The sequence below is a fragment of the Uloborus diversus genome, chromosome 5, assembly GCF_026930045.1.
Source record: "Uloborus diversus isolate 005 chromosome 5, Udiv.v.3.1, whole genome shotgun sequence".
Taxonomy (NCBI): domain Eukaryota; kingdom Metazoa; phylum Arthropoda; class Arachnida; order Araneae; family Uloboridae; genus Uloborus; species Uloborus diversus.
The window spans coordinates 110901285-110913836 of NC_072735.1; the positions used below are offsets into that span (position 1 = coordinate 110901285).

General features: G+C 34.9%; 1 protein-coding gene across 1 annotated transcript in view; it reads right to left on the bottom strand.

Moving 5' to 3' along the window:
- LOC129222477 (probable G-protein coupled receptor CG31760) overlaps positions 1-12552 on the bottom strand; it is a 91646-nt gene that overhangs the window by 60065 nt on the left and 19029 nt on the right. Inside the window, exons 4-5 of the mRNA XM_054856991.1 lie at positions 12329-12482; positions 6492-6601 (exon numbers count right to left, since the gene is read on the bottom strand). Of these exons, the coding sequence (XP_054712966.1) occupies positions 6492-6601; positions 12329-12482 (264 nt within the window). The remainder of the gene's footprint in view (positions 1-6491; positions 6602-12328; positions 12483-12552) is intronic.

A 12552-nucleotide genomic window follows, 5' to 3' on the forward strand; every position in this document is an offset into this window, starting at 1 on the left:
TTGGAGCAATAAAAGTAGTTGGGGGAAAGTAGGGGTAATGATGTGTGAGGGTAATCCCTCACACCCAAATATCTCTAAATAGACTAGAATTAAAAACTCGCTGTTAGTGCCGCCATATAGCTAATATCTATCAATACACACTAGTAGTAAGGGTATAGTCATTGTGACTTGAAAAGTTTTTGTGACCTCACGCATTTTTTTTGTAGTATTTGTTTTTTATAAGAGGCCATTCATTAATTACGTAATAATGATTTTGGCAATTAATTATTGACCCCGCCCCCCATGTAAGGACAGATATTTCTAACCCCCCCCCCCCCCCCATCTTACGTGAGATTAAATTTCGTTTTTCAATATAATAAACTAACAAATCTTAAATTACTGGAATCGTTATTAAATTCACTGTTAAAATTATTTTTTAAAGACATTTTTGTGCAAAGAAATATTTACTAAAAGGAATCTAGACTGCGTGTTTTTTTCGACAAATATTTTTTGTACATGATACGACACTAATTAAAATTAAAACAAGCCATACACAGTGCGATTCTTTTATTATATTTTACACTATGAAAAACAAGTAAAAACCATCTCATCCTAATACGTTTTTTACCTTCCAGACGCAAATGAAATATAATCCCTGCCAAACCTCTTGTCCGCGCGATTTCTAATACAAAATATCGACTTGGAAAATATTAATGTAAGCATGGGGTCTGCCCGCCCCCCCCCCCCCAAGTAAGAGTATGTAGAGATTTTTCAAACCCTCCCCCCCCCCTCGGGACCCTTACGTAGTTAATGAACGACCCCTAACGTTCTACAACAGCTAAATAGCAGGTAAGTCAACATTCTTATTTTCAAATGTTAGGGTGAATCCCGACGACTTGAAATCATACAGCAATGCGGGATTGGAAATGCTTTCCTGAAGTCATTATGTACACAGAAGCACATGAAGAAAAGAGACTATAAGTGAAAACAGTTTTTAATAATTCATGTAAAAAAGCAAAAGGTACAATGGCTTAAAGTAAATGTTCGAAGTTTTCATGTCCACCGGCTACAAAGCACAATTAACATCTGCCGCGCATGGAACGCCGAACTGTCGGGAATACTCCTAGCATATCTCGAATTTCTTGGATCTGAAAAGCATTTCCGACCCCGCACTGCTATGTGATTTCAAATGGTCAGGATGCATCCTACACCTATTAGGAGTTCTGAAACATGAAACTGAGACACTCTGTATAAACGTTTAGTTGTATGTTCATGCTTTCATTCATTTATATATATATATATATATATATATATATATATATATATATTTTTTTTTTTTTTTTTTTTTTTTTTTTAATGCAAATTCTAGTGCATTCAAATATAACATGGCAATGAAGGGCAATGGTCATTACGAATGACACCAGTTTCAGTGATTGAGACCAGATCACACTGATGAGTCTCGTTGACTAATGATGATCCAGATGATTTGTTTTCAATCGAATAGGATACGCAGACGGAAATCTGCTGTTTTTGAGGAGAATTCGGGATAGACAGCGAAATGCGATTTTGCTCTACTCAATGAATGGTTGCCATATATGACAAATGGCCGAATAAAGCCACATTGTGCAAATGGGTCAACTGATCAAGCACATATGTAGCGGCATTTAAAGCCCCCGCAACTACATAGGTGGCTTTTGTCCTACTTAAAATGTAATGTCAAAACTTTGAGCGTACCTAACCATGTCGGGCATTTAATCTCAATCAATGGTGTAGTTAAATAAACGATTTGAAAAATCCTAAAACTTTTATGCACATTTTTTGTTTGCAAACAGTTCTCAAGGCTTTGTAGTTGTACTTTGAAAAATCAACTTCCGAGGCAAAATCATCTTGTTTTGTTGCTTTTTAGAGGAAGTGATCATAAATACGTTAAGTAGTCGCATATTTAAGTTTCAAAAGAATATAATTAGAAAAAAAATAATTGAACGTGGAATCACGAAATGCTAAAAATTTCATCGCTGAAGCACATTAAAAAATAAAATTTAGTTGGTATTACGGGGTCGTTTCCGAAATTTTAAAGGTATTTTTTTCTGAAAGAGCATGCTTAAAAACATAGGATCTGACTTTTTTAAAAATAATTTGACTAAGTTCAATATTAAAAAAAAATATTTTAATATTTTCATTGTTTACGCTTCTGTCGATGACATCACAAATGATGAAATGAAGCAGTGAGAAGCAAAGGGATGTAAGTGGCAAAATTAAAAATTTGGAGATAACCAGCGCACAAGCTAGGTGGCCCTCCCCTCTCGTCTTGGGGCAAGAGGTGGTACTAGTAGCCTTTGTTGCTGCAATACAGGATGATTTAGAAAAAAATTTCAATGAAAGCCTACCAAGGTTGTTATCTTTAAACCCGCTTTCCTCAAATCTTGAAAATGTCCACTTACATCCATTTGCTTCTCACTGCCTTAAATGTCATTCACTGTTGCTATTCGCAGATCACAATATGTAATTCGCTTCTTTACTCACATGTGTTGGCAACGATATGGTTGATAGCAAGCGTAGAGCGCAATATTTAATTCACTTCTTGGCTATCATAACGTGGAAACGAGGTAGACAGATGCACCAAAGTACATCATTTGTGACGTCATAAAGACCACGCCTTATTTTAAAAATAGAACATTAAAAAAAATTAATTAAAAATTAAGCGTTGGGAAAATGAAAGTTTTTTTTTCTCGCTCCATGTTTTTTTTTTTTTTTGCTTATTCTATCAATTTCAGTGACTAAAAGAATTGTCATTTTGATTAAAGAAAACAACCCCATTCACACGTACTTTTTCAGACAATGACGAATATCACATTTATGAACTACACTTTTAGTAATGAAATTTGGTGCTGGCAAAAAAAAAAAAAAAGATCCTTTCGTTCTTTTCTCTTTTTTAATGTGTGTGTGTGTTCTGGAATACTCTTTTAAACATTTCTTCTGTCTATTGCTGCCGGTTTTCTATTTCCGTTGACTATTAATTTGAAATTCAATTCCAGTTATTACTAACAAGTTGATTTGCGGGCTCCAATAATACGAACTGAGATAAATGTTACGTCTTGTTATCTAAAGGTCAACATCTAGCCTCTCCATCATTTATGCTTGCTATCTTCCTATCCCCAAGTAAACCAATCGGTAAAATGGTTGGATTTTTGATGGATGACCATCGACTCTTGTTCGTGTCATCTCTCCACTTAATTGTATTTCCTTTCATTCATCGTACTATTTTACGTAAAATTCCGTTGATAGTTTGTCTATACTTTTCTCATTTTATAGTTATTAACAATTGCTTCATTTGACATTTAAGATTTATACCTGTTTATTTCTTTTCCATGCAATACATTCAGCGATAAGCGCTAATCTCAACTCAAGATACCTTTGCATGAAAAATCTTAAAACTAATTTTACATGACATTTCCTTCAAAAGTCAAAATTTTGCTTTCTAGTTCTACAATTATTAGATAATACATTCGAATCTCGTTGTAAAAGACTGTTGAAGAGCCAACCAGGCAATGCCGCGTAAAATAACTAAGGGAAAAAAACCATTAGTTTTCACCTAAGCAAAACAGAAAACATTCATAACTTGGTCTAAGATCTTTAATATCACACATTTGTCAGTGTGACTAATTCTACTGGAGATGCAAACTTAAGTTCAGAAACGAAGAACTGAAAAAATATGAGCACTCCCTCCACCCAACAAAAAATAAATAATTAAATATAAATAAATAATTAAAAATGAATAAATAAATAAATAACAGTGACATCCAACCCAACAACAGAAACAGCTACTATTGAAATGGTCCCGTTTTTATGTCTGCCGCGTTAGACAGCCATTTGTGTGGTCAGTTTGGATAAAGGGAAACATAATTTCAATGCTTCAACTTCAGACCTTTCCTTTTCTTTAAGATGAGTAGGGACATAAAATTTTCTGCATTACTCTCGGAGAGCAACTGGGTATGAAAAGTTTGATGCCACTACTTGGTAAAATTAAGATATAACAACCTTTTGTCGTACAAATTTTGCAGTAATATGCAAATTTTGTGTGGTAAAACGTTGTTATTTCTTATTTTACTTTCCAAGCACAAAGGTATTTATTCAATTATATTATGACTGTTTAGTCTTTACTAATAATAAAGCGGAAAGTCTCTCTGTCTGGATGTCTGTAGGATGTCTGTAACGCGCATAGCGCCTAGACCGTTCGGCCGATTTTCATGAAATTTAGTACAAAGTTAGTTTGTAGCATGGGGGTGCACACCTTGAAGCGATTTTTCGGAAATTCGATTTTATTCTTTTTTTATTTCAATTTTAAGAAAATTTTCCGGAGCAAAATTATCATAAGATGAACGAGTAAATTACGAAATTATCATGACGTGGAATGGGAGAGCGAATAAACATAGCCAATTGGCGAGAAATTCGTCATCCATTATTTGTAAATATACAGGCGAACCGAATGACCTTTTAATTTTTCAACTACGGGCAAAGCCGTGCGGGGACCACTAGCAGCGAATAAGACCATGTTTTCTTTCACCCCACATGCTAGGAGGTAAATGGAAACAACTTATTTATTTCCCCATGAAATCTATGTAGGTCGCACAATACACAATCAGGCTTAAGGTGCTCAACACTTGCAATATTCAATCCAATCTGTGTCCCGTAGATCACCGTAGTGGTAGATGTAAAAAAAAAAAAAAACTTTAAGAAGAAAAAAAAAACTTTGTTGTTTCCATTTACCCCACGGGACAGTATTTGGGCTATTCCACGGAAAACTCCTTTTTTCCCGCACGTAACGCCTTATATATTTCATTAAAAATAATACTTAAAAATATTAATGAACAATTTTTTTCTGCTCAACAAATTACAAACTTATGTGTGATTTCTTCATCAAAATATTTCGTCATTACCCTTACAAATGGGGTCGTTTCCAAAGTTTTAAAAGTATTTTTTTTCTGAAAGAGCATGCTTAAAAACATAGGATCTGACCATATTTAAATACTTTATTTAAGTTTAATATTTTTAAAAAAATTACTTAAATCTTTGCGCTTTCACTATTTACGCTTCTGCCGATGACATCACAAATGATGAAATGCCATTTAGTGTTGCCATTCACAGAGCAAAATATTTAATTTGCATCTTTACTCACGTGTATTGGCAACGATACGGTTGCTGGCAAGCGTAGAGCGCAATATTTCATTCGCTTCTTGATTATCATAACATGGAAAAGCGTAGAAAGATGCGGCAAAGTGCATCATTTGTGACGTCATCCAGACTACGCCTTGTTTGAAAAATCGGACATTTTAAAAAATTTATTAAAAAATAACTGTTGGGAGAATGAAAGTTTTTTCTGGGTCCATGTTATTATTATTTTTTTGCTTATTCTATCAATTTCAGTGACTAAAAGTAGTACATTTGACTGAAGGAAACAACCCCATTATTACTTTTTAATGAAATATATGAACTGTCACGTGCGGGACGAAGGGTTGACTTTTTAGGGGAATGGCCCATTTATGGGGTCAATATAAACACCTAAACTGCTCATCCAAGAAGGCTGGGAAGGTGAAATTCATAAATAAATGTTTTTTGTAACCTTCCACGTGACAAGTAAAACTAGTTGAAACTAGGAACTTCGCATTTGTAGACCTGATGGAAAGGATAATGTAAGATCACTAAACTTGGAAAAAACAACCTTTTTCAGTGTCACTTTCATGCAATAATAATGCCTACACGATTATTTAAAAACACACAGAACTATCGGCATCGCTACTGTGTATTACCTAGTTCTCAGTCACCAACAGTTTAGTTTCAAAAATTACTACGTATAAATGTGGTGACACTAGTTTTTTTCCCATCTATCCCATGTTTTTTTACCCCAATATAGAGTAAAGAAATATACATAGAGAGGCCCCGTCTATGGTAAAACAGAGATGAAATTGAAGCCGAAATTATGGGATACAGCGGTGCAATGATGAGCGGGGTTATGATAACATGATCACTTCGCGAAAATAGTTTTTACCAATCTCGCAAAGGGACCGTGTAAAGCAGCTGGTGGATTGATTTGTATTTTAATTCATGTTTTAATGCAATTTCAAAAACGTGCTTCATAAACTTGCAACGTTATCTAAGTTTAAATTAACAACCAATTGAGATTCAGTAATGGAATGTTTTGAATCAAGATGTATCTCAAGAAGCTAAGGATCTTGGGATACAGCGGTGCAACTTCCGGCTTCAATTTCTTAGTATAGCGAGGACTCTCCATGTAATTTCTTTACTCTATGATTCCAACTGATTCCAGTTGTGCAAATATTTTACATCGAAAATGCTTTTGCCCTTCACTGTGAGGTACACATGAACATTTTGCTGCTGTAATCTTTCGTCTTTTCGAGTTACGCTAATTTTATTCTTTGTTACTCAGTTTTTGTGATACAGTGTAGCAAACACTTTAATCGGTAAATAATGGAACTAACAATGAATATTCATACCTCCAAGTCTTTAATAACAGCGCGCTGTAAGTTAAGCAAAATCCCATGTGACGAGTCCATTTTGTAGCTATGCAGCTGTACATAGATAAAACTGGAAATATTGCAGCCATCTAGGTAAACAAAATATATTATTTTTAAAAAGTCTGAGCACTTAAAAGTTCATAGCATTGTACGTTAAAAATGACACGATAAAATTCAAGAATAATATGTAACGAAAGATTTGAAGAATGTTTGATAAAGATTTTATTCAATTTACTACAGGGTGTCCAGCAAAGGACTCCCTGGTTTCAAAATTAAATATCTCGAAAACAAAGGACGATATTGGTATAAAATAAACGGTATGTTTATTGTGAAACCCATAAAAATCAATCATATACAGGAACTCGGAAATTAATTTCAAAAATTTCCAACAGATGGCGCTGCACAATGTAATTGCAGTAGAAGTCACCAAAAATAGTGCTGCGAAGAGGTTGGACGATAATTTTTAGTGTATATGTAAGCATATCTGAGAGGCTAAACTGCTTCTGAAACTAACCTTTTCGCCGCACTATTTATGGGGACTTCTATTGCATTTCCATTGTGCAGCGCCATCTGTTGGCAATTTTTGAAATTAATTTCCGAGTTCCTGTATATGATTTTTATGGGTTTCACAATAAACATACCGTTTATTTTATTTCAATATCGTTCTTTGTTTTCGAAATATCTAATTTTTAAATCAGGGAGTCCTTTGCTGGACACCCTGTATCATGCCGATCTGCTTTCCTAATGACACAAACATGTGTATAAATATAAGTAATTATACAGTTCTAATTTTTAAAAATATGGTCGTCATGACTTATTAATTAGTTATTGGATATGAAACTATAATATCTTTAGAAGAAGAAGGTTATATATAATTATTCTCAAGTCCATTCTGTGAGGCTAATATCAACTTATTTTGTAGAATATTTCAAAAGAAGAAGTCAATTACGGTGAAATTTGATAATCATAATAGCCGTTTAGCTGGTTTTCTAGCCCCATACATAGATTCAGATATCATCTGCCTTAAAAAGAAGTCTCACATTCTAATAAGAGCCTATTAATGAAGAAACTGATGCCTATTATAACTAAATACCTATTTGAGTAACTCTTAAACAGAAATTTGCATTGTACCTGCATCAACGCTGTTACAACTTGACTGAGGTTTCAGTACGGGATGTTTATACCCTTCAGATTTTTCTAGTAACCTTCATATTTCAAGTGGAGGGGGGATTGGCTCTTGTTCTGTATGGCATTTTTAGATTTAATTCTTAGAAAAAAAAATTTCAGAATTTCCGTGGGATACCTTTCAAAACTACTGTTCTGTTGATGTTGCCTCAATTTAACTGTAACTTTACAATACCGTACAAATTTCTAGTCAATACCTCTCTAAGACGTGTAATTTAGGGAAAGTTAAATTGAATAGAATTCTCCAAACTGGAACTTAAGACTTTTTATTTCAAATGTTTTTTCTTCATAAAAAAATACTAATAGGATTTTTTTTTCCGAAATTGGAAAAATGTTTTTAAACAAATGTGCGCGGCAATAGGGGAAATTGATCGAATACCGTGCACTTGTGTTCCTGTATACACATCACATTATACACAAGGCCCTGTTCGTTAATGCCGTTTTTAGGGGACCTTGGAAAACTTATTGTGAAGACGACATTGTATTTTTTTTTGTCTGAGTGTGTGATAATATTTCTTTTGTAATTTTTTATTACAATCTTCAGGTTGAAATAAAATGTAACTGAAAATTTTTAGCATTTACTTTTTTGTTGCAGTTTAATTTTTGACGTTGTGTGATTGGTTTTGCGTATTCATAGAAAATGTACTCGAATAAAACACGTTTTAAACCGCATAACATCATACAAAAATGTCTGTCTCTGCGGATAATTCCGCGCAATGCTTGTGGTGTAACCCTGCGTAGAAACAATTTGCAAGATATTTAAATGTTGATGAGCATTACACTTTTATAATTGAGTTAATAATTAACGCACATCATTTGAAGCAGCGAGGAGTAAGTTTTTAATAAAATGCTTTTTAAGTTCCGTCCTAGGTAGGTTTTCATTGAAAAGTTTTCCCAAGTCATGTTGTATAGCAGTAACTACCAGGGCTACTAGTACTATCTCTGGCCCCAAAACGAAGGAGAGGTTCCCCTACTATTTGTACTGGTTATCTCCAGTTTTTTAATTTTGGCTCTTACATCCTTTTGCTTCTAACTTCATCATTTGTTTCCAAAAAAAAGAAAAAAAATTAATTTTAATTTTGACATCTTGAATTCAAATTATGTTTTTCGCAATCACGAGTGTGTGTGTGTAGGCGTGTGTGTAGGGGGTATGTGTGTGTAGGCATGTGTGTTTGTGTCTGTATGCTGGCATAAGTGTGTGGGTAGTTGTGTGTATGAATGTGTGTGTGGGGGGGGTATGTGTATGTGTGTAGGCATATGTGTTTGTGTTTGTGTGTAGGTGTATGTGTGTGTTTGTGTGTGTATGGGTGTGTGTGGGTGTATGTATGCGCGTGAGTGTAGGACATGGACGCAACATGGAGACGGCTTTCGCTATAGGTGCAGCATCGTGAGGAACCCGTCGACGGTGATGGTGCGGAGGGTGGCGGTGGGAAAATAAAATCAGCTAACGTCAAAAACAGTCAAATGAAAGCAATAAGCAATCGTGATTGCTCAAAAAAATCCAATGGCGATCCTTTAGACAACAATTTAGTTCCACAACAGTTCGTCCTCGCCATCTTTATGCCTCCGAGTTTGAGAATGTCTCTTCAGCTTCAACATGGAGGTTCAATGAGAGTAGTTTATAGCTGTTCTAAGTTTGAATGGAACAATTTCATTTACAGTAGAACCTTTCAATAAGGGACACTAATAACCAGACATTTTGTCCCTTAAATAGAGGTGTCCCTTATTCGGAGGTGGATGAATTGATGCATGACGTGTACTTAGTAGTATAATATCACAATAAAAATTAACTATTAACACTTATGATTAAATAATGAAAATGTTTCATATATGCTAAATAAAATTAACAATCATTCAAATTTCTAAGTTTATATTATTTTATTAATAAAAATTTAATCAAAAAATTTTGTATTGACAAAGTTTTGTAGCATACAGAAATAATTTTGAAGTAATTCATTACATATATTTGCTTTACGTTATGTAATTTACAATGTAATACTATGTGAATTACGATTAATGTTCAAATTTTAAGCTTAATATACAAAGCTAATTAGTTGCTGTGCACTCTGCATCGGCTTTGAATCTACTTGAATAAGTTGTTGAGAGGACAAATCAGGCATGTCAGTTTCAACAAGTTTTTATACAATACATTACTGGTTTCCTTCACATATGTGTATGTCAAACTTACCTCAAATAATTTTTAGCGGAATAGTGACACTTTAATTCCAGTAAATTTACTATTTTTTATGCGCTTATACATTTTTTTTTTGAGCAATCACGATTGCTTATTGTTCTCACTTGACTGTTTTTGGCGTCCTATTATTTTATTTTCCCACCGCCATCCTCTGCAGCATCACCGTCGACCGGTTCCTCACGATGCTGCTCCTATAGCGAAAGCAGTCTCCAGGTTGCATTCATGTCCTACACACACGCGCATATATACACAACTACACACACACACATACACAAACACATACACACACAAACACATACACACACGCATACATACAGACACCTACACATACACACACAAAAACATACACACACACATACACACAACGCACATTCATGCCTGCACACAGACACAAACACATATGCCTACACACATACACATACCCACCCCCCCTACACACAACTACCCACACACTTATGCCAGCACACAGACACAAACACACATGCCAACACACACATACACATACCCCTACACACAAACACACATACCCCCCACACACAAACACATACGCCTACATTCACACACTCGTGATTGCGAAAAACATAATTTGAGTTCAAGAAGCCAAAATTCAAATTAATTTATCTTTTTTTTTTTTTTTGCTTTTTGCATTTTTTTTTTTTTTTTTTTTTGTGACTGTTCCTTAAACAGAGTGTCCCTTAATTAGAGGTAAATACATGGAGGTCCTAATTCAAAGGGACTGGGACCAGAAAAATGTCCCTCAAATAGAGGTGTCTCTTATTCGAAGGTGTCCCTTAGTAGAGGTTCTACTGTAATTTTGATTGACTTCAGCACTTTGGGGAAAATGCTAAGTCAAAGAATGCAGATCCTATTTTACCTATCTTGGACAATCACTATAGTCACACTTTCGTGAAAACCTACGTAAACTTAATAACCCCGTTGTCTCCACTATCTCACACATGCCATAAACTCAACCACTAGATTTGATTTTTTTTTTTTTTTTTTTGGTTCTTTGATGGCGTTCTTCTCCTCAAATGAAGCAACTAGAATCACCCAAATACGAACTATAGCCTATTAACTTTTGTACATGAAATACACCGCCAGCTCAGTCAATTCCTGCCGAGGACTGCAGTTTCGTGCTTATTAGCACTCATCAGCCCGGCATAGGAGTGACTGAGCTGGAGGTGGAAAACCTCTTAAGGAAGCCAAGAGTGCTAAACAAACTGGTAGCTAACACAGAATTAGCACTGACCAGACGAGTGCCCAAAGCAATGGTTCGGTTTAACTCGAATATTGCAGGCAAGGCATGGTATATGAACCATTGCTTCGGTCACTCGTCTGGTCTGTGCTAATTCTTATTTTAGCTACCAGTTTGTTGGGCACTCTTGGCTTCCTTAAGAGGTTTTCCATCTCCAGCTCAGTCACTTTCCTATGCCGGGCTGATGAGTGCTAATAAGCACGAAACTGCAGTCCTCGGTTGGAAATGACTGAGCTGGCGTTGTATTTCATGTATTTCTGCTTTAGCCCTGGCTATGGGGCGGTAATTTACTGAACAATTCAAGTTAATTTCTTTTCTTTTTTTTCCAGCTTTTCAATGTCATTTAAAGCGTAAAAATAAACTTATTAATAAATAAGAATTGTTAAACAAATTAAGAGAATTTATTTAATGTTGTAATTTTCAGAAGACAAAACTAAAACCAGTAAGAGAACATTTATATTCTGTAAGTTATAATATAGTAGTAATAATTGTAAGACTAGTAAGTAAGTCATTATATTCAGTAAGTTACCATTGTTTCGACCATTGTACAAACCATTGTTTCGGTCACTCGTCTGGTCAGTGCTAATTCTGTATTAGCTACCAGTTTGTTTGGCACTTTTGGCTTCCTTAAGAGGTTTTCCACCTCCAGCTCAGTCAGTCCTATGCCGGGCTGATGAGTGCTAATAAGCACGAAACTGCAGTCCTCGGCTGGAATTGACTGAGCTGGCGGTGTATTTCATGCATTTCTGCCTTAGCCCTGGCTATAGGGCGGTAACTTACTGAATATTAACTTTTGGTTTGGTTAAAAGCGTTTTTTGTGTATGAGAAAAACTAAATATTCGAGTCAGTCATTTATTAGTGAATGATTGCAATTAAATGTCAGTTTTGTGTCTTTTCTTCGCGGGCAGATGAGTTGCACAGAATTGTCCGATTGGGTAGGGTAATTCTGCGCCCAGAAGTTTTTCAGTTTTTACATTAAAAATTTATTTTAAACAATACAATTACTCAGACTTTTTGTGCAGCAAATTTTAAGTGTCTTATGTTACACATGATGAAACATTCAAACTGGTTGTGATTACTTTTCAGGTATTACTGCTCTGCGAAATTAAGTGCGCAAAATTCGGCAACTTTCAACTAATAATTCTTTCAAACAGCATCATGAATGAAAAACAAATCACTCACTTCGGAATACATGATAATACAACCAGCCAGGGTGATACATAGGAAAATAGGGCTGGCTACGTTGATTACTTTGAGTTTCCTATAGCGATAGACATAGTACGTTAAGATGAGTGTCAGGAAAATACAAATCAAAGTGATAGTCAGTAATGATATCCTAAAAAAGAGAATAAAGATCAAATTAGTTTTCTTTAGGAAAAAAGATTTTATAATAATAATTAAAAAAT